General features: G+C 39.7%; 1 protein-coding gene across 4 annotated transcripts in view; it reads left to right on the plus strand.

Annotated features, from left to right (window-relative positions):
• RGS9 (regulator of G protein signaling 9) overlaps positions 1–23060 on the plus strand; it is a 53171-nt gene that overhangs the window by 3133 nt on the left and 26978 nt on the right. Inside the window, exons 1-7 of one of the 4 annotated variants that reach the window (XM_039325526.1) lie at positions 589–830; positions 2112–2196; positions 11696–11792; positions 16731–16781; positions 16910–17016; positions 18573–18624; positions 20343–20401. In XM_039325526.1, coding sequence (XP_039181460.1) covers positions 11717–11792; positions 16731–16781; positions 16910–17016; positions 18573–18624; positions 20343–20401 — 345 coding nt within the window. In that variant the 5' untranslated portion in view covers positions 589–830; positions 2112–2196; positions 11696–11716. Of the gene's footprint in view, positions 1–585; positions 831–875; positions 2197–11695; positions 11793–16730; positions 16782–16909; positions 17017–18572; positions 18625–20342; positions 20402–23060 lie in introns of those variants that run through there. The other 3 variants (XM_039325525.1, XR_005554533.1, XM_039325523.1) reach the window with 3 other exon arrangements.

A 23060-nucleotide genomic window follows, 5' to 3' on the forward strand; every position in this document is an offset into this window, starting at 1 on the left:
TCCCCATTACCAGTCAATAAGCCACAAGTTATATGGAGCAGAGCTAGTGGTGGTGTTATAACCGTATTTGCAAGAATCTTACTTATTTCATCATTTCCAGTTACATATGTTTATTCCAATATCTGATCAGCTAGTATAGCATGTTGATTAAAGTATCAGATTGATGGGGATAAAATTGGAGAAGACTGCTTTGAGCTTTCTAAAGAAAAGTAGGAAATAATTTTTTAAAAAGGAACAAATCTTTAATTTGGTCTCATATTCTGTGTTATTTCCACAAGTGTGAGTAAATCAAACCACAAATAAAACAGATTGTAACTAGTCACATTATATTTAAATGTGAAAAAAATGTGTCTGTGAACCTATTCAATCAAGTATCACGGAGATTTCCTCCCATAATTTTATCTTGTGCTGATGTGCATTTGGCTAACACTGTCTAACCCTAGCATTGTTTAATTTAGAACAATGCAAATTCTCTTTGCTACCAGCTCAGTCCTGTAAAAAGATGAAAGGGCTCCCCCTACTGCTGGCAGGTAGGAAGCACAACTCCGCTCATGCAAATAAAACTAGAGTGTCTCGTGTTGATTGGCTACAGCAAGACTGTGCCTGGTTCCACGGCGCTTTTATTCTGTAGCTTGCCGGGTTTCAGCACCGTAATGCAGTTCGCCTGAAATCCCTAAGCCTATCACCACCTTTTTCTCTGCAATTGGTGAAAGCCCATTTATTGCTTTTTTTTTTTTTAATTCTTTTGCTTAATAAAGTAGATCACGATGACCATCACGCAGATAGATGAAGGACAGCGGTACAGGCCGAGAATGGCATTCTTGAAAAAGGTAAAAAAGCCAGTCTTGTTTTCAATGTTTATTTTATATATCTAGGACCTACACTACCTTATAATTGGAAGAACAGGAAACCTCGGGCACAGCTCTAAAACCTCTGATTGGCATGCTGTATCACCAAGGCTTGGCTGTGAGAGAGAAGGGGATTTTGTCTCCGAGTAGGTGTGTGATTTGTTACAGTCCTCAGAAATCTTGTCATTAGTTCAGTCTTTCATAGTGATTTATTTACCTCTGTTTATTTTCTTTTCTTTGCGTGGACCTTTGCTGCGGTGTGATGTCTTTGTATTCTCTGGCATTTGAAAAGGAGAGCAACCTGTTACAGAGCCACCTTTGTAGCTATGCCAGAAGCTGTTTAAAATAACATTGACAAGTATGGGTGCCTGTAAGCTCTTGAAGGCTGTGTTATTCTCTTGTTAATTATAATCCCTGCTATTTTGCACGTCCATGCTGCCTTTATTTCTGTTTGGAACTTCTGCATTTAAATAAAACAGTTTAATTCATCATCCACCTCGAGCTATAAATAATTTAAAACATAAAAGTCACAACCCTTGAAGTTTACAGCATTACACTTATTAATCACTATAGGTTAACCTGGACCTCCCTCTGTGATAAATAAAATTAAAAATATTCCCCTTTCCTTTGCTTCCCTGTGAAACTGCTAAATAGAACCCCTTCCCTTATACCAATCTACTCATGCTCACAATCACATTTTTATTTCCAATACAGCTGGCAGTGTCATGAGGTAGGAACTTCTCTATAGCAACAGTCCTATTATAGAATGTCAAGAAGTACATCATGTTTAATCTAGGCAAGATTTACCTGGCTTTCATTCCTGGTTAGTGGCTAGTGAGTTCAGAGCTGTTTTTCTCAACACAATTTTCTACGTTTTACAGAATATTATTTGTGCTTCCATCTACATTTTATTTTTGTCCTTTATTCATGGTACCTTGATTTTCTTTTTTGAATGAACTGATATTGATTTTGAATGATTTGAATTATGATGTGAAACCCAACCAAGTTTACGCCATATCTTTTTTTTAAAAAGACCACCATTTTTTTTTAAAAAAGACCACCAATTTTGTCATCCAAAATTGGTTTTTTTTTTAATGGAGTAAACTTGGTTAGGTTGCTCAATAGGGCACTTTATTGATATCTCTGCTGCAGTGCCTATGAAACCATTTTTATAGGAGTACTGTTGGTCTGTAAGACTAAATAGATTAGCACCAATTTATTTAAGGAATTTTCTTTTTCATAAAAACCCTTCATATTTTGCAGAGGATTCATTGCCTATCATACTACAGTTTGTATTTCTTTGCCTATAGTGCAGAAAAGAGCATTTTTACCATGACATCTACCACCGGTATGTAAAATTCTCTTACTTTTGAGACTTGGCTAGTTTGGCTGGAATGTTTCAGCCAGAGATATTTGAGATTTGTTGATTTTGCCTCGTAGATTTGCCTAATATATATATAATAGATGAAACAGTAATCGTATGATATTGTTGTAAACTACTTTGGGATTTTTTATGGAAAGGAAAAGTGGTATAAAAATTAAAAAGAAAATTATTGACAGAGATCTGTTCCCTGCCTATTCATAGCTGCTTTGATGAAGCGGCTGAATACTCCTTTTATCACCTGCGGTTTGTCCAGCTTTTAAGGGTAATAGATTATAATCTTTATCACTTTCCAACAACATGGTGATGTATAACTAGTTATGAATTTATTATCTCCTTTTCCCAAAGCATCTATAGAAAACAATAGTGGTAGAATGTAGAAAAAGGTTACGCAGACAAGATATGAAGCTCACTTTTCTCCTATGAATGTTTCCCTTCTCTTGTCTGAGATTTATTGTGCTAAATGTTGAATTTACAGAGGCACAAACAACCACCCATTTTTAAGTCTATCACATCTAGGCTGTAAAAGTCCAGTCAACTAGTGGGCAACAAAGAGTTAGGTTTTCTTGTAGCTCCTCACTGTGCTGTAATGATTCTTGGGTTTCTTGTTGATAACCCTATTACTTCAGGTGTATGTACTATATAGTCTAGCACATTCACATCGCAACACTTTTTGCTGAGCAGCAGTTAAGAAAAGCTGGCAAAAATATAGGTTTAAAAAAAACTGAGAGGAAATCTAATTTTCTTCTAATATTTGTTCCACATTGCAAATATATATATTTACACGCGCAAAGTGACAATATCTTTCCTTTTTCCCAGATGCTGTCATGATTGTTATGGGTATGAAAGAATGACTGTGGGAGACAGGAAGTGGACCCGTAGCCTAGGGCAGAGGACCCCAACCTTTTGGGCACCAGGGACGGATCTGTGGAGAAAGGTTTTCCGCAGACCGAAGGGGGTGTGGTTTTGTATACTGCCTGCATCCCACGGATGGGGCTTTGCTTGTTTGTGTGGACCAGTTGCTGGCATGCCGCTGCCCGGTACTGGTCCACAGACCAGAGATTGAGACCCCTGGCCTAGGGAACAGTTTGATAAGAGATAGTTTATTCTGCAAGTGAGGGGAAAGTGGGGGAAGCATTTCAGAAGGGATCCTCTCTAGCTTTTCACAGACTAAAAACAGAGGAGAGAAATTGCAAAATTCCGCGAATGTAACCTTACAATAAAGTAGGATTAATTCATCCGGGGTGTTCTTCTTGTCTGGACTATTTCACAAGGTTGACATAATAACTTTAAAGATTCAATTTCACTGTGTCCTTTCTGCTTGGGTTATTTGAAGGGAGGAAAATAACATGTAATCCTCAAATTATGACCACAATTGAGCCCAGCTTTTCTCTTGCTAAGCGAGATAGTTGTGAGTTTTGCCCCATTTTGCAACCTTTCTTGTCACAGTTGTTAAGTGAATCACTGCAGTTATTAAGTGAATCTGGCTTCCCCACTGACTTTGCTTGTCAGAAGGTCACAAAAGATGGTTACATGACCCCAGGACACTGCAACCATCATAAATGTATTCATGAATGTATTCATTTTGAATTGTTATACTTGTTGTTTTAATTTTGTACGCCGCCCTGAATCCCTAGGGATTGGGCGGCATATAAATTTTACTAATAAATAAATAAATATGAACCAACTTCTAGGCGCCTGAATTTTGATCACATGACCACGGGGATGCTGCAATGGTTGTAAGTGTGGGAAATTGTTATAAATCACCTTTTTCAGTGCCTTTGTAACTTTGAACAGTCACTAAAGAAAAGGAGGTAAGTCAAGGACAACCTGTATCATTTTGTGAACTACAGGCCACGGTTTTATAGAAAGGTACATTTTGAGAGAAGAGAAAAACAATTTTGCCACAGAGGTTTTTTTGTGTGTATGATCTCCTGATACAAAAACACAGTACAAGAGAATAAGATTCACTGTGGGTGTTTTTTAAAACATAAGCAGCCTACCACAAGAAAATGTTCTGTTTTTCCTTTTATAGTTTTCCGTGGGCAGATTCTAGGCAGGTAGGCTTAAGAGCTCTCCAGATAACAGATTAAAGGGACGCCCCCTGACAGAGGGCAGCTGATCATAATTATCTTTTGCTGGGAGACTGTGAAATAAGGATCAGCCTGCAAAGTATTTATCATATCTGAGAATTTGCAATATTTTAGATTGTTTTGGTTATGCATACCATCTTAACAGGCCTGACACGGGAAGTTTAACTCTATAACTCTTTCACAGGAAACTTATTCTGAGTCTGTCTTGATTTATACATGACACTGACTTATAAGCCAAGTGTCAGGCACAAGCCACCAGATCCATATGCGAAGGGTTCGAGGCAGTGGTGGGATTCAGCCGGTTTGCACCAGTTCAGCAGAACCGGTAGCTAATTTTTTGTTGCCCAGGCCGAGAACGGACTTCTGGAAGCAGCATCCACAAAGAGAACTGGTTGTTCACATATTTGAATCCCACCACTGGTTCAAGGTGACTATTGTGTTCTACCTATGTACAAGAATCTCTCCAGACTACCGTATATGCCGGCGTATAAGGCGACTTCCGCAAGCACTAAAATCGGCGCCAAAGACGGGGGTCGTCTTATATGCCGAGTCGTCTTATACGCCGGAAATACTGGCAACGTTCTAGGAATGCGGCTCGGCGACAAAGACGGGGGTCGTCTTATACGCCGGGTCGCCTTGTACACCGGCATATACGGTACTTGCCTTCTCTTGGGAACAAACAGATAAGATTCCATGGAACATTTTTTAGGGGGGGGGAGAATGGGCAGGTCAGGTTTCTCGAGACTGCACAAGGATTCAAGGCTAGCTTCCTGCTTGAACCCTCCTCCTTCCTTGGCTGGGAGCTTCCCAATACCAAGCCACGAAGATGGTTAGAACAATAATGACTGAGTGCATGTGCTCTGCTAAGTTGAAAGCATGCAGACTTTGGCCTTTAGTGCAGTGGTTCTCAACCTTTCTAATGCCATGACCCCATAATACAGTTCCCCATGTTGTGGTGACCCCCAACCACTTATACATCACCGGGTGCCAGGGGCATGGCCAAAGAAAAGGGGAGCAAAATGGCGGACAGCCTTGTTTGGCGACCCCCGTGAAATGGTCGTTTGAACCCAAATGGGGTCCCGACCCACTGGTTGAGAACCACTGCTTTAGTGTAATGCATCATCATCTCAGTCTATAATTCGTAAATCTACTGTTTTTATTCCAGAAGTATAATCCTTTTTATAAAAGAGGATTAGGGATTGTTTTCCTTTTTTAAAGTCAATTAGGTAGTTATGATAGCTCATTTCAAATGCAATATTGTACAGAGTTGGATGATAAATATTCTTGGGGAAATCTAATTTATTTCTCAGGAAATGTTGCAGAAAATGTTTTATAAGCTTTGAGCCCTAGAATATCCACTTACCACTTGGATAACACCAAAAAGTCAAACTGCATGAAACCTTTCTTCAATAAATATGGAGGAAAAGACACTAAGGAGGTATCCATAATATAAACTATTTGTGGAATTCAGATTTACTTGAATGGGATTAGACTAAGATTTTTAGACCGAAAAATGAAAAAATCTTATGATTTTTTTGATGTCTTTTTCTATTATAGGAAGTCCTCGACTTAACAAGCAGAATGTAAAATGGGGCAAAACTCACTTAACAACTGTCTTGCTTAGCAACAGAAATTTTGGGTTCAATTTTGGTTGTATGTCAAACGTTACCTGTACAAGCAAGGAAAACGTGTGATTCCAAACATTGCTGAATTACAACTCCTACTATCTAAAATACTGATTATAATGGCATAGCCAGTGATTATATAGTTCAGCAGCTGCTAAAAGATGCGAGGTTCTCATTCCTTAGTCTACAGTAACTCGATGCATTTATGATAAACAACCACTGTTGGTATAACTTAAGATCGGATTCCTTGTTTATTTCTATATCTATTAATTAAATTGAACAGCTAGCATAGTGTGGTGGATCTGGTTAAAGATTTGGTCTAGGACAGTGGTTCTCAACCTTTTTAATGCTGCAACCCCCAACCAGTCATAGGTCGAGGACTTTCCCTGCCTGGGAGCGCCGTGCATGCGTGGTGCCGCCCCCTGTGCCAGCCGAGGCGTAGCTGGCAAGCGGCAGAGATGGCGCAGGCCAACCACCGGCTGGGCTACCAGCTGGCCCAGCCCAAGGGAGGTAGGGCACCCGCCGGGCCCCACGCGCACCAGCCACCCTCCCTGCGCCCGCCGGCCTCCCACCTCCCACCCCTGGCCCTCTTTTACTTACATTTTTAGTAGTTGCTCAGCAGGGAGGGATGGAAACTTCCAGACAGCTCGTCTTCACTGCAGACAAGTTGCAGCACCATTTGCAGAATGGGACTTTTGGTGGGCTCATCAGGGCAGAGACAGTCTGGACAATTCCTATTGGCTTTTGAAAGCCAATAGAATTAGACTCTATTCAAGAGAGTCTATTCTATTGGCTTTCAAAAGCCAATTGAATAAAAGGGAGTAGCACATCTAAGGAAAAGGGGGAAAAAATGGCGGACTGCGTTGTTTGACGACCCCTGTGAAATGGTCATTCGACCCCAAATGGGATCCCGACCCATAGGTTGAGAACCACTGGTCTAGGAGCAGGGAGAGCCAGGTTTTAATCCTCCTTTAGGGCTGGAAGCCTAGCAGATGACCTTCTGTCAATCACTCCCTCTCAGCTCTAATCGATGTGAGGTTCCTGTAATAAGCTTGCTGATCGACAAAACCTCTCATTGCATCATGTACTAACAGTGTTAATAACAATAAGAATTAGGCAAGTGCAGTGTAGAAACAAGCAGATCCTACAAACCAGTGGGACATAACTTAAGATCAACAGTTATTCATTCAATTGGTATCATGCCAATTTAAAAGAATTTAAAGTTTTCTGAATATAGAAATGCCTGGCTATAATGTATAGACATCTCATTTCTCTTCAGGTTTCTGGTACAATGAATGTAAGTACAGTAAAGTTTTTTTTTTTAAGGGAACTGGATTTATTGTCTTTAAGCATGAGAAAATTAAAATTGTTCACAATATGTGTGAGTTTAATTCAGAAAAATAAAAATAACCTTTGAAAAAAGGAATACGATGTTTGATATTGCAGTTTTGTACATAACTCTATTAAACAGATCCAAAACCACTGTCCAACTATTTTGAGTCAGTGTTAATTACTAATTACTAGATCTGCTTCAAAATTAAAAGCGGATTCTTTATCAGTCAGCCAAAACTTTTTAGTGGCTTTCAGAGGCCACCAGTTATCTGGTGTAGATATGGAAGCATTACATATCCATGTATTTATGATAAGCAATCACTCTCAGCATACTGTTACCGTTTAACATCTTATTAAGCTTCTTGTCTGAAATATAGATTAACTGGTGCGCTCAGCTAGTTTTGGCTATAACCTTCATAACCCCTTGCTTAACTGGACTTTAATTTGGACTCATTCACTGAGCAAGTGTTGGATTTGATGACTTCAGTGGTCCTTCCCAGTTGTGATTTGAGCTGATGGGAATTGTAGCTAATTCCTTCTATTGTTTGCCCATTTCATAAGATTCAGCAGAGTGGACTCCCTTCATATCCCGCCTCTTGAGCCATGCCATTTGATGGAGCCTTTGTCACCAAAATCACAAAACTGCATCTCACTTACTTTGACCATGTCACGACATCAAAGCTGACACCATAGAAAAACTCAAAAAAGTAGTGCATGATTGGAAGATGTGGAGAGACCCGGCCCATGGAATCTCCCAAGAATCGGACACAACTGAATGGATAACATCACCATTACATTTGTCATGGCCCTCTGGTATAATTTTCTCCTGGAAGTTTGAACAGCCCTTAGAGTTGCTATCCTTTAAACAGGGCTCAAAGACTTGACTTTTCCTCCAGGCCCTGGGGTAGGCCAGAGAACATGGAGTGAACTATCTTGGGCTTGTTTGTGGTGCATATCTATTTCCCCTATTATGGCAGGTGTCAGTTTTTATTATTATTAATTTTTTATAACATGAAAAGCATTCTTTATTTTACAAAGTATTGTTTTTAGGAGTTGGGAGATCTTAAATATTTAAAATTGGCACGACAACTTTCAAAATCAGCTTGCCAAAGGCTGGCTTAGAACAAATTTTAAAATAAATTTTAAAATAATCCGATAAGAAATGAAAAGACAACACAAATCCATATAACAAAGCAGAGTAATTCAAATGAGAATCCTAAAATTTTGTAACAGTAAAAACTACCACCTGCCAAATATATTGAAAGACAACCCACTGAGTAATCCCTGGAAAAACAAACCTCCAGAAAAAATAATAAAGTTCGTACTGTACTTAGGTGTACTTCCCTGGATGATTCCAGGATTGAGAGGAACATAGTCCAAGGTTCACTGCTCTGAGAGGACACTCAGACCAAAGCCTCCAAAAGTAATCTTCTGGTATATGTAGGAACGTATGAGAAGAAGCTTTGAGTGTATGAAGGACTGATGAATTGGGTCAAGAAATAAACTAGATCCAACGAAAACTGCAATAGGGTCATAATGTCAATTCTCATCAGTCTTCTTGGTCTGGTAAGAATTACACATTTACAAGATATCTTGTCTAGAAGGCTGATCAGATCAAGCAACAGATGCCACACAGGCCTAACTCTGTTCTTATTAACATTGGCAGTAGTAACAGAATCTTATAAGTCTGAATGTATTTGTCTTCCTTCCTCTATAAGTCATGTGAATTAAGAGGTATCTATCTGAACCATTTTCATAACCCTGCCCCAACCCCCAGGTTTAAGCAATATTTATCTACTCTTTGCCTTGGTAACAATATTTTCCTCTCTATGTCAGAGTCCTCTACTTTCTACACCCACATCGAGCTCCCTGTATAGATCTGAAGGAGAAATTAATATAGAATAGTATAGAGAGTGTTATCTTTACCCAAGTAGAGCTATAATTTCAGGGCACAAAGATTGGAACTGTCTCCAGAAGCAGTGCCCCCAGTCTCAACTGCTGCAGGCAATGATTTATTGAAATCAAACATTCATGAGATCTAAAAAGACCAAGATGGATACACTCCTCCCTTCCAAATGCCAATAACGATCATTTAGCAGAATGACAGATGCACTTTTTGCCAGTCAACCTGACTTCAAAGGATCCAGATAATCTATTTCTTCCAGGATCCTCTGAAGTTGAACCACCCCCACTTTTCTTACAGACTTTCCCAGATGTTGGAAATTGGGCTAAGTTATCAAAAATGTCTGGGTCCAGGGAAAGCTGCTTCACATTATGCACTATTTCTGTCCCTTTCAAGACAGTGAGCATTATGTCTTTCTGCAAAGGTGTGTTAATTATCTCCCAAATCAGCCACAGAAACCTTGCCTGGAATCAATCAGTCAATCAATCAATCAATTCTATAGATCAGGGGTGACAAACTCAATTTCACTGAGGGACACATCAGTATTGCGGTTGATTTCAGGGGGCCGGGTGGGTGTGGCCAGGGTGGGTGCAGCTACTGGGTGGGCGTGGATGGAGTGCGTGTGGCCTACTGGGTGGGCATGGCCAGCTCTACATCGTTCGCATCAAGGGTGCCTGTGGGGGCCTGGGCAGGAGTGGGACAGATCTGAGGGTCTCTGGCAGAAAGGGGTGGGACGAGGGCAAGTGCCAAGGCATGGTCCAGTGGAGGAGCTTCACTGTTACTATCAGGCCATGCGGGGGGGGGCTGGATAGTGGTGCAGGCTGCCCGGAGCCCTGGGCAGCAAAGGTCAAACACCCAGCCTGGACCTCGAGCATCCACGGCACCAAGCCCAGCCCCATTTGCCCAAGGGGGCGCCCAGCTGCTCTTACCTCCTCCTCAAGGCTGCTGCTGCTGTGCTTGCTCTCCTTAGCTAGGTTGCTCATGATGGGTACAAGGGCAAAGTCAGAGGGAGGCCCATTCCCTCTCCATGGGAGGAGACCCGGCTTTGTATCCAAAGCTTCCTTAGCAATGGAGGATCCCCAGGATAGGCCAGGAGGAGGGGGCAAGGGGATGGTGAAAGGGCAGCAGGGCAGGACTAAGGTAGGACTTCCCTCAGACTTTCCCTCTCCTTTCCTTCTTTCCTTCTTTCTTTCCTAAGTACAGAGTATTTGAGTATTTGAGATGAGGGAGGAAGAAAAACAGGCAAGAAATTCCAGATGGGGAGGTGTCACCCTTCGTGAGGAATGAAGAAATGCACCATCGCCTGGAAGTGGCCAGCGTGATGGTGCATTTCTTCATTCCTCACAAAGGTGACACCTCCCCAGCATGAACCCAGGGGGCGGGGCCGATGTGGCAGGGGCTGGTTCCTCGCTGTTTCCAGACGGCCTTGTGGAGCTAAGACTGAATGCGTTTCAGCATAGATGGCCACCATAAAATTGTACATTAGCTCCCGGCCAGCCTGGGCCAGGGCCAAGGCAACGGGGGCCGTTCCCTCACTGTTTCCAGGATGGCTTCGCCGCCCACATGGAACCACTTTGCGGGCTGCCTCTGGCCCCCGGGCCTTGTGTTTGACATGTTTGCTATAGATAATAGTGTTACACAGAGGTCCTGTTCATTTTCTCAGACTTACGGGCTCCAAAGAATCTCAAATAATTCCACAAGACATCACTGTAGCTCTGCTCCATTGGTATCCAAACTAAACTGAATACAAGCAAAATTATCTTTTAAAAAACACAATTTCATTCGATGTAAATGTTGAAGCTTGCCCATCCTTCCCACAAACCCAGGATCTGGGTTTCAGGAAAAGGCTTTTGATTGATAATCTATGAATGAAATGAGCAAGAAGAAGAAATTAATTCCCCCCACCCGCTCTGTATAATTCTAAACTTGATCTTTTGTGAATGCTTGGTCATGTCCATTTATGGTTTTATGCCAACATCATTTCAAGTATATTGAGTCACTTCATTTCCTTCAGCTCCTCAGTAGTAAATGGCAAATGGAGAAAGGCTGCTCTGTATAATGTAGTTTGGTTACCTCCACATTCTACTGGTTGACCAGGCATGAGATAGAACTGTCCACTAGATTGTTGGGGGAAACCCCAAGTGTCTTCTGAAAACCATCCGGATCTATTAGGCAACTGGGACAAACCAAAATAATGCTTCCCCACATCCTCATAGGTTCTGGTCCACCTTCCAATGAAAAATGATCTGACACCAGGTTAAAGTGTTCCTCAGTCACCACGTTGTGGATGGAGATGGTCTTCTTGTGTACTAACCTGTCATTAATCAGCCACAGTTAAAACCAATGACTCCAGTAATAGAACAGTTAAAACAGTGGTTAAAATAATTCCTTTTTCTTATTGGTGCATTTAATTAAGTCAAGGAATAATCTCTCTGTTTATTTTGTATACTCGTGTAATTCTTACTGTTTTTCCTTTTGTTTAATTCTTAATATGTCTCTACTACAATTTGCAGTTGGAGCTTTTGTTGGTAGAAATGCAAGATCCACAATCTGGCATCAAAACGCAAATCCAGAACCTGCCGGACAGCAGCATTCCGCATGCTGTGGTTGGTAAGTCTGACATACTGGACAATTGAAGGCAATCTCAAACATTAGGTTTTCATTATGCATTATTACTCCATATTCATCAGTCACTTTATTCCTGCCTTTGATGTTGGAAAACAGTCATAATAGCAGTTCAAGAAGATGACAACGGAAATTGCCATCCTGACACTGTAGAGGAAAAAGGATAATAAAGACATGAATATCAGATGTAAGGAATCTAGATAATCTGCTCCTTCTAGAATATTCTGCAGCTGATTCTCCACCACCCTCACAGCAACCTTCCCTATAAAAATCTTGACATTATTGTCTCCCCTTTGTAGCCTTTCTTTGATTTCCCATTTCTTCCATTATTTTAATTGTACCGAAGAATCCATTAAAGCAGGGGTGTCAAACTGCCGGCCTGCGGGCCGGTTTCATCATACCGGAGCCACGGCCACCCCATTGCCGGCAATGGCGAAAAAGCTCCGATACGTCATGCGACGTCGCGAGTTTGACATGCCTGCATTAAGGAGACAAAGACAGACTAGCTGCGTAATAGTTTTGGTGGTAGTACTAGAAGCTATTCATTTAAAACCAATTTCAGCATCTATTTTAAGGTCAGACAATGCTAAGGAAAACTGTTCTTGTTTTGCTTCCATAGCTTATTCTTTAGCAATGGCAATTGGGATTGGAATTTCCATTGCTATAAAATGTTATAAAATGTGATGTCACATGACTGTGATGGCAATTCTAGCACTTCCTGGTTAAGTGAATTCAGCATGACTGTTAAGCAAGGAAATCATGTGGTCACCATTTGTGATCTCCTGCAGTTTTCCCAATTGACTTTGTTAATAAAATCCTGGCAAAGAAGGTCAAGTGACTGTGAAAAGTTGCAACATCATAAGGATCCAGATTGGGATTACATGACTGAAGGGACATTGTAACAGCAGGAACATAAGATTCAAAATGGTTGTAAGTACCATTTATTCAATATTGTGGCAAGTTCAAATGGTCACTGAACAAGTGGTTGTTAATCAAGGAGTACCTGTGTGTGTATTAAAAATGTACTGTCACTACTACAAAATAATAATCTCAATATAAGAACTGTAAGATTATCATGGAAGTTAGTATTTTAGGCATGGGGTAGAGATAATATTCTGTCTTCCGGTAACTCAGAGTTGATTGAAGAAAATTAAATCTGTAATAATAATTTTATATTGAGTAATATAAGATATATCTTTTTCTTTAGAGGTACAGCAGGAAAACCTCATTTGACTGTTTACTTTTCCAGAAGAGCCATCTGTATATCTCTTTTCTTTTAATTTATACAGATTTTCCCCTTTTTGTTTCCTTTGTTGTTTTCTAACACTGTCAGTTGCTTCTCTCCTCTTCCCTTCTCCTAGCTTTCTATCCCTTTCTTTATAAGGAAATATCTAATCCTTTATTTACAGCCCACTAAAGTAACAGTCTACCATCATTTCATCACTTCTGATCCTTACTGGGTAGACAACACAGGTCATGATTTTAAGAACTAGCGTTCTTTCCTGTTTTTCTTTGAGTAGTTTAAGAAGCATTCTTCAGCAACAGTCCCTCTTTCTAAAGCGCACAAGATTTTACCCAAATTATTTACAGGTTTTTCATTTCCCTCCCCCAACCCTCAGATTCCATTTAAAGCCCTCCTGAACCAGCTTGCCATCGTTTGACTGCACACATTTTTACAGGCCTTGTAAAGTGCAGCCTGCTACTCTAACTCAGGGGTCTTCAAACTTGGCCCTTTTATGACTTTTGGACTTCAACTCCCAGAATTCCTCAGCCAGCATGCCTGGCTGAGGAATTCTGGGAGTTAAGTCCACAAGTCATAAAAGGGCCAGGTTTGAAGACCCCTGCTCTAACTAGTTCAGATGCTAGTCCTAGGAAATATTTCTGTCCTATCGACACCATTTCCCTAACCAGTCATTACCTCGAAATATTCTTTCCAGTCCTTTTCTGTGGTTCATTGAACTTTGAACTTATATCATATGCATCAAATAATGGTTTTCTTAGTTCAAAGGCGATTTGATTGGTGTTGTTTTCATACAGTAATTGTCTCATAGTAGCCTCCAATTTAAACCATTTCAGTTGCCCTGCCTACTTATATTTTACTCATTTATCAATGAAAAAAATACTTGAAATTGTAGTGGTTATATCTTTTAAGAGGAAGAAAACATAGAAGGCCTCTGCATTCCTCTGAATGTAGTAACAGGTGAATTCAGGGTTCTGACAATAAACATAATCTCTTAAGGGGAAAAGCAGATGCAGATAAGGTGACCTAAGCAGGGTCTGAGGGACAGGTTAATCTTTTAATTTCCTCTATTTTGGGAAGCAGTTTCCATAATGGGGATAAGAAACCCTGAATGCTGGTGTGTGTCTATCAAGCAGCCACATGTCAGGAAAGGGTAGCATTTTGAATTGCATTTTGGCAGCGTTTAGAATTGAGCGTGGCTGAACATGCCGAGAGAAATGGATTTGTTCCCAAATTAGATATCTGGTTTTGACAGACCTGGAAGTGTGCATTACTTTTCTGATTTATAAGAAAGATTTTTTTACTTTCCATTTTTTTTTTTAAAAAAAAACCCCTCTTAGATTAGAAAACCACAAATGTGTCTTCTTCATTTTCCTCTCTACTAGCAATTTTCCATTAATTAAATGTACTTGAAGACAGCGTTAATGTTCATTTGCATTCTCTGAATACTCTTTTACTGGCTGGGATATAAGTTCTAGAACAGTGTTTCTCAACCTTGACAATTTTAAGGCATTTTAAATGCTGGCTGTGGAATTCTGGGAGTTGAAGCCCACATGCCTTAAAATTGTTAAGGTTGAGAAACACTTTTCTAGAATCTAGCCTTTAAAATCTGATGCCAGCTTTTGTGTTGCATTTTTAATTTCCAAATAACTCTTTAGTTGAAATACATGACTGCTGGCTAACCTGCTGTTTTCTTTTGTAGAGGAAATAGTGTGTTCCCAGTGAGTCACCTTGTTGAGAGAATACAGTTTAGTTCACATTTCCCCATATGTTGCTTTATAATTTAGTTTTTCAGCTGCAAACTCAAGGCAGAGTTCATCTTTTAACAATTAAATGTAGCAAAACATGTGCTTTGGAAATCAGAAGAAAAGGGTTCTTTTTGGTCAAAAAGCAAGTCGCTTTAAATCATTAGAGTCATAATAAATACTGAAGTCTTTCAAAAGACCACAGAACTCAAGTTACTATTAGGCCAAGGGATCATTTGGGGACTGGCACCGTTATTTTGGTTAGAATAAAAAACGGGACCAAGTAACAGGTGTTTTTCTTTCCTTTGTTCATACTCTTATCCTTTCACTTATATGTAGTCTTTGACTTACACAACTGAGCCCAAACTTTCTGTTGCTAAGCAAGACAGTCAAGTGACTTTTACCCCATTTTATGGCCTTTTTGCCAAAGTTGTTGAGCAAATCTCTGCAATTGTTAAGTGAATCATGTGGTTCTTAACTGAATCTGACTTCCCCCTTTGACTTGGTTTCTTGGAAGGCAGCTGGGAAGGTTACAAATGGTGATCACATGACCCTAGGACAGTCCAACTGTCATAAATACATGCTAGTTGCCCAACATCTGAATTTTGATGACTACGGGGATTGTGCAATGGTCATAAGTGTGAAAAAATGGTCATAAGCAGCTTTTTTCAGTTCTGTTGTAATTTCAAACGGTCACTAAACAAATGATTATAAGTCGAGGACTACCTGTATTTCATATCTTTCCTCAGATAACTACAATAGCTGAGATAAGGTCAGCCATTTCGAGCCCCTGAATTAATTTGGAATTATGCAAATGGCAGTTTAACAAAATGACCTTATGTCTTGCCTACTCACAAAACATCCAAAGATGACCTACCTCTCTCTAAATATGTCCATTTCCCAGAAAGCAAGTGAACAACTTACTAACATTGCTTTCTTTCTTGGCAAATAGGTTCTTTTGCAAACAAGGCCCTTAGGCTGCTGTCGCCTTCCATTTTTAATATGCAGAGATTTCTAGGTGGTGTATGTGAAGCTGAAAGGCATTTTGCAAACAAAAAGAATGCTAGAAGTGAGCCTTTTCTTTTGTAGCAGCCTTCCGTTTCTGTAAATTTAAGAAACACTAAAACAATTTAAGAGTCAGGTTAAATAAGATTGACAAGTGTTCCAGAAGATAACTATGATCATATTTTCCACTGTGCTGTGCTGTAGATTCCTGCAGTAATTTGCTTCTTTTGTGTGTGTGTTTGTTTTAAAGTAGTAAAGATTTTTAAAAGCCTTTAAAAGAACTGCAAATATTTTGTAAGCGTAATGTTTTGGTTTTATTTGCCACCAAACAGGACATGCACATGTACATTTTCGATAATCCTGCTTTCCCTTTTAGCCAAATATTATATGCAAGTTGTCTGTTCATGGTGCTGTGATTTCTAGTTTTCCCACTGCCTCTACATATAAGTATTGTTTCTACAGGTAGTCCTTGACTTACCATTTGTTTTGTGACCGTTCAAAGTTACAGTACAATAGTATTGAAAAAAGTCTTACGACCATTCTTCACACTTACAGCCATTGCAGCATCTCCATGGTCATGTGATTTACATTTGGATGCTTCACAACTGGTTCATATTTATGATGGTACCAATGTCCCAGTATCATGTGATCACCTTTTACGATCTTCTGACAAGCAAAGTCAATGGGGAAGCCAGATTCATTCAACAAGGTGTGTTATTAGCTTAACAACTGCAGTGATTCGCTTAGCAAGCATGGCAAGATATAATTATAAAATGGGGCAAAACTCACTTAAAAACTGTCTTGCTTAGCAGCAGAAATTTTGGGCTCAATTTTGCTCATAAGTTGAGGACTGCGTGTACTAACCAGGAAGAAAAGGGGGAGTGAAACTTGGGTTGCCTTAAAATTGTTCCCTGTGTTGTCTTTGTCCTTCAGGTTGTGATATACTGCAGTGGATTATGAAGCGTTTGGAGATTACCAATGAAGGTAAGGATGTACAATTATTTTTTAAATGATGTGTTTTTTCTCCCCTAAAGTGGGTACTCTCTGATTGTTCGGCTTTATTCTGTGTGTCCCATGGAAAGCAACTGATCTGTATTGTTTTTTTCTTTAAGAGGGGCTACATTTGGGAAGTATGATCATCAAGTGTGGGTACATCTATCCTCTTCAAGACCGAAGGAATTTGAATCTCAGAGGGGATACCAGTCTCTATAGATTCCAGGTAGGGGGATTGCTAATGCCGATAGGAGACAGGCAACTTGCTTTCCATCCTGGCAGGAACTAATGATGCATTTTTGTTTTTTTTCTTAAAGCATGTACTTGTTGCCTGTCAGTCACAATGGCCTGTACAGTTGCTTCCATAAAGTGTCATGCAGTAAAAATGATCTTGGAAAGCAACAGCAACAAATGATAAAAACCCTTAAAATTAAGAAAATGATGCTAAAAGAAAAAGTAGTATGGGGCAGGAGGCGAAGGTACATGTCTCCCCAACTTCTCCAGATTATACCCCCAGATTATAAAATTCAGAATTGTCAGCCAGGTTGGGCATCCTGAAAATTGTAATCCCAATACAGGCTATGCCACAGTAAAAGAGGGACAATTTTTTTTGCTTTGAATTCTATCATGGAAGTTGGAAAAGGAGTAAGGACAAAATTTCCCCACCATTTTTACCTCCAATATCTACATTTTGCTTCTATCCTACCTTGGCTTATTTTTGCATCTTTCATATTTTCCTTGTTATAAAATTTAATAATCACAAAATGAAACACAATTCTGATGCAGTAAAACAACCATACCCATTTTAACATAAAAGTGAAAAGCAGCAGCAAACTGATTATAAGTAGTCCTCGTTCAGCGACTACCTCATTTAATGACTCTCTGTAGTTACAGTGGGGATGAAAAAGTAACTTTACAATGTAACCCTCACTTTTACAAACTTTGCAGGTCTGTAAAGCAAAAGAAAGTCGAATTAAGGAAATAATGCATCCGCGGTTTTGCTTAGTGACTGCTTCACTTAACAGCCAAATTGCCAGTTCACATTGTGGTATCTAAATGAGGACTACATCGCACTACATATAACATTTTCACCATGAAATGCAAATACTAAGAGAGAATCTGCAATTTTAAAGCTTAATTAATTTTTCTAATATTATCACAGGTAGCTTTTGGCCTATGACCACAATTGGGATCAAAATTTCTGTTTTTTTTTTAGCATGGCAGTTAAGTCAATTGGGCATAATTTTATGCTTCTTTTTGCTACATGACTCTTTTGCAGTTGAATCACTGCAGTTGTTAAGTGAATCACATGGTTGTTAAGTGAATCCAGCTTCCAGCATTGACTGTTTGTTAGAAGCTGGCTGGGAAGGTCGCAAAGGGCAATCATGTTGGGATGTTGCAACCCTCACAAATATGTATCGGTTGCCAAACCTTGACCATGTGTCCATGGGGATGCTACAATGGTTGTAAGTGCAAGGACTGATTGTAAATCACCTTTTCACTGACTGTTGTAACTTTGAAGAGCCACTAAGCTCACCATCTTTTATCATCTTCGGCTTTCGTTTCACACTTTTTGGCTCCCCCACCCATTGTCAAAACATTATTCAAAGCTGTTCTAAAATAATTGGGAATAATAGGGAAGAAACATGTTGAAAAGAATTTAAAAACCTTTTAAGCTTTATTTGTCTAGTGGTGAAATATTAAATCTAAGAATGAATTAGAAGAACTTGTTAAGAGATTTATCAATAACTTGGTTCTTAGTTTTTGTCTTCCTTCCTACAGACACCCTACTTTTGGCCAACCCAGCAGTGGGGAGCAGAAGATACGGATTATGGTAAGTTTAACATATTACCTCCCTTTTCTTGGTGAAACATCAATATCGGCAAAAATTACATAAAATCAAAATGTCCTGTTCTAATAACTTTGGTAGAAGTAGTCATTTATTGAGAAAAATACGTTCTTCTCTCCCATTAATTGCTTTTTATTTAAAATGTCATTTTAAATAGCAGTTCATCTCTCTCTAATGAACATACACACAGGCTAGATTTCAGAAAATCCAATTTCAACGAATTTAAAGAAATTCTGAGTGGGATCCAAGGTAGAAACCTTCTTCTCAAAAATAAAATGCTATTCCAATGAGAAAAACAATTCTGGGCTGCTTAGGAACCCATTGTGGATTCCCGGGAAGTTTGAATGAAATAAAAGAGACTGCACTGTGTAAGAACCAATAAAATATCTATATAAAAAAGAAAAAGTATTGAGAAAGAAGTACAGCAACATGTGGAAGAACATGTACCACAAAAAGTAACTGAAATTTTAGGACTGCATTACAGTCCGAGTTTCTTTTTCCCCATGTCTCTATTTCTCTGAATGAAGGCATTGAGACAGCAAAGACAGGCTCCCTCTTACACTTATGGGTTTAAGAAGTTTAAGATATAATCTCTTGAAAAGGAAGAAGATATCCATACGTACAGGTGCTCTTCAGTCAAATAAGTTTTGGTCAACAACTCTATTGTACACAATCTTTTCAGTACTGCTTCTTGATTGCCAATTGCAGATATCCTTTTTATCTTCCAAACTGTTTCATTCAGACTTACCAAACTGGGTAATGTGTAAGAGTCTCTTAGTTCTGTGGTAAGGTACCAGCTTACTTATAAAAAGGCCTACGTTCAGTTTCTAGCCTCTACAGTTGAAAGGACCTCTAGTGAGGCAAGAGAAGGCCTTAAAAGCCATAATCAGCCATGATAACTGGGTGTGTAATAGATAGATTGGTGATCTGACTAAGGATGAAGCAGCTACTGTAAATAGGGCAGCTAATTGTCACCATCTGATAAAGCCTGTTAAGAAAATATCAAAACTCTCTCTCTCTCTCTCTCTCTCTCTCTCTCTCTCTCTTTCTCTCTCTCTCTCTCGTTTTAAAATCTTCATCTGTGCAGTTTTAATATTTGAATTATTATTCTACTTGTTTTTATAACTTGTAAGCAGTCCATAGGATAGAAGGGTAGCATAAAAATTTAATAAATGAATAAAATAAATATGCTTTAAGAGTTCCTACAGTATCTTCATTGGACACAATGCAGCAAAATTTACATTCTTAAGCAACCCTTGGTCTTTGAACAATACTGAAAGTCATTCCCATTTTAAAGTCATGAGTAAAAATATGCTGACTAGGATCTGAAAACAGCAGTTCTGATCTTTGCTGTATATATACCTTGCACATACGTTAATTCAAGGTATTTGGCTACTGTTATTTAAAGGATGCTTCCCATCTAAACTTCCCTGAACTTCTATCTGCCCCTTACTTGCTGTTGCCTCCTCCACATCTATAGTGTGGTTCAAGATGATGTGTCTGAACTAAACACCAGCACCTGTGTTCTTGTGAAGCTTGGTTCCCTGGAATTCCATCTGTCTTGGCTGGATGCCCTTGTGGGACACCCTCCCTTTGGAAAATATTGCATAACATTCAGGCTAAATGTTAACATGAATCATATTCATTTGGTTTTTGCAGCTGTGCATATAATGTATGTTCTCTTTTTTAAAAACTATCCCCAGCCATTTACCTAGCAAAGAGAAATATTAAGAAGAAAGGAGCGCTAGAAGATTATGAAAAGGTAGGAAGATATTTTTTCGTATGCAATGTTCTGTCTAAGCATCTTACCCAGTAGCATTATTCCAATACTTGGTAAGTTTGCCAAATCAGATTATTGAGATATGATAAGCAGATGAGGCTTAAGAATGTGCTAGTTCCTTCTTTTATTTATATGCCGCTTTTTCCTCAAAAGAACAAGAGTACTTTGTAAGAGAAGGAAGAAATAATCTTAAGTCCATATAATAAGAATAACAAGGTTTGAAAACAATTAAGATGAAAATGAAAAACAGTTCATTTTCAAAAAAGCAAAAGCAAAATAGATTAACTTAAAGGCAGTTTTGTTCAAAGTTGTTGTCATCCCATCTATGAATGGGTTAACAACAACCTTCTTCTTTGAAAGAATATAGTATGAACTATCTACCATGCCATAGCACACCACACCATAATATACTGTACAGTACCACACCATATAGAACTAGGAATTGAATGCTTGTAAGCACCACAGCGAAGAAACAAACTGAGTAATAGTTGTTCAAAACTTTGGCAACTTTCAAGATTGATGTCTATGGAGATTCTCAGTCATCCAGGTCGTGGTTGTCCCAAAAGTGCGTTTTCAGGAAGCAACTGGACTTTCTTATTTTTCTTTGAAGACCTTTCGCTTCTCATCCAAGAAGCTTCTTCAGCTCTGACTAGATGGTGGGAAAATGAAAGGATTTATATTCCTTGCAGACAGCTGGTCATATGCATTCTTTTAGCAAGTCGTTCAGGCTCTTTGGAGGCTTTCTTTGTCCTCGGGGTTACCTGAGTAGTGCAAATGTGTGTGGAGCCTTCGTGGCTGCAGGATGTTTTCTGCCGCGCGCATTCCTGTAGTCTGCAATGTTTTCTGGAAATCCATTCATACTCCCTCACCATTCGAAGAGTGTCCATCCCAAAGTGCATAGCTAGATGTCTATGGAGATTCTCAGTCGCCCCGGTCATGGTGCTTTTCAGGAGGCAACTGAACTTACTTGTTTTTCTTTGAAGATGTTTTGCTTCTCATCCAAGAAGCTTCTTCAGCTCTGACTAGATGGTGGGGAATGGAAGGATTTATACTCCTTGCAGACAGTTGGTCATTTGCATTTTTTAGAGAGTTGTTGAGGCCATTTGGAGGTTTTCTGTGTTCTCAGGGTCATCGGAAATGTCTTCAAAGAAAAACAAGAAAGCCCAGTTGCCGTTTTAAAAAGCACGTTGGGACAACCATGACTGGATGACTGAGAAGAATGCAAATGACCAGCTGTCTGCCAAGAATATAAATCCTTCCATTCCCCATCATCTACTCAGAGCTGAAGAAGCTTCTTGGGTGAGAAGCAAAACGTCTTCAAATAAAAAACAAGAAAGTCCAGTTGCTTTCGATGTCAGTCCTTTGAGGTAGGCCAGGTTAGGAAATAGACAAGGATTACAGGAATGCTATGTTATTATTGTAGGGTATAATAATAGAATCTTGGAAGCCTGTCAGAATTTCTATACCAAACAATATAGACTTACGACCACTATGGAGCCCAACATTTCTGTTGTTAAGCGAAACGGTTGATAAGTGAATTTTATGACTTTTCTTGCCACAATTGTTAAGTGAATTACTGCAGTTGTTAAGTTAGTAACACAATTGTTAAGCTTCCTCATTGACTTTGTTTGTCAGAAGATTACCACAGGTGCTCACATGACTCTGGGACACTGCCGTCACAAATATGAGTCAGTTATCAAGGGTCTGAATTTTGACCATCGGAATTCTGCAACAGTCGTAAGTGTGAAAAACGGTCACGAGTCACTTTTTTCAATGCCACTGTAACTTCGAACGGTCACTAAATGAACTGTTGTAAATCAAGGACTACTTTTATATAGTATTTGTTTTTTTCTTTTGGAATTGTAAGCCACTCAGAGTCATTGACTGAGGTAAGCAACTATAGAAATTGAATAAACAAGCAAATAAATAAATAATGCTAGACACAAACTGTCACAGCCATCTCCCACACAAAATAGTTTCCGGGTGAGACAGAATTTTAATCAAAGACAGCATTCCTCCCAACCCTCTGACATATGCTGATGCTGGGCAGGGGGTGGTGGTGGTCAGGCCTGTAACCACTGGCTTGTAGATGCCAGATCTCAGTAATGAAACCATAGATGAGTGCTGTCTTATTCAAGTTTGAATTGGCATTGATTAATCTCAACAGTATGCACAACGTAACTACTAAGCTGGCTCTTTTCCTGGGCTCACATACAAACTGTACGATTGCAGGAAAGAGGGCCCTTGAGTTAGGGAGGCTCTGATAGGATACAATAAGATGTTTTTGAGCAGGTGTAGTGCCCTGGCAGTGCCTTAAATCAAACATATTTTCCTGGCCACCTAATGAGAATGAAGGACTCACTGGAGAAGGGCCTAATGCTGGGAAAGATCGAAGGCAATAGAAGAAGGGGACGACAGAGAATGAGGTGGCTGGATGGAGTCACTGAAGCAGTAGGCGTGAGCTTAAAGCAGACATGTCAAACACAAGGCCCGGGGGCCAGATGCGGCCTGCAAAGTGGTTTCATGTGGCCCGTGAAGCCATCCTGAAAACAGTGAGGGAATGGCTCCTGCTGCCTTGCCCCTGGCCCAGGCTGTCCGGGAGCCAATGTACAATTTTGTGGTGGCCATCTATGCTGAAACG

Source organism: Crotalus tigris, unplaced genomic scaffold (genome assembly GCF_016545835.1).
Source record: "Crotalus tigris isolate CLP2741 ecotype Arizona unplaced genomic scaffold, ASM1654583v1 scf7180000024337.5909745, whole genome shotgun sequence".
In the NCBI taxonomy this organism is placed as follows: Eukaryota; Metazoa; Chordata; class Lepidosauria; order Squamata; family Viperidae; genus Crotalus; species Crotalus tigris.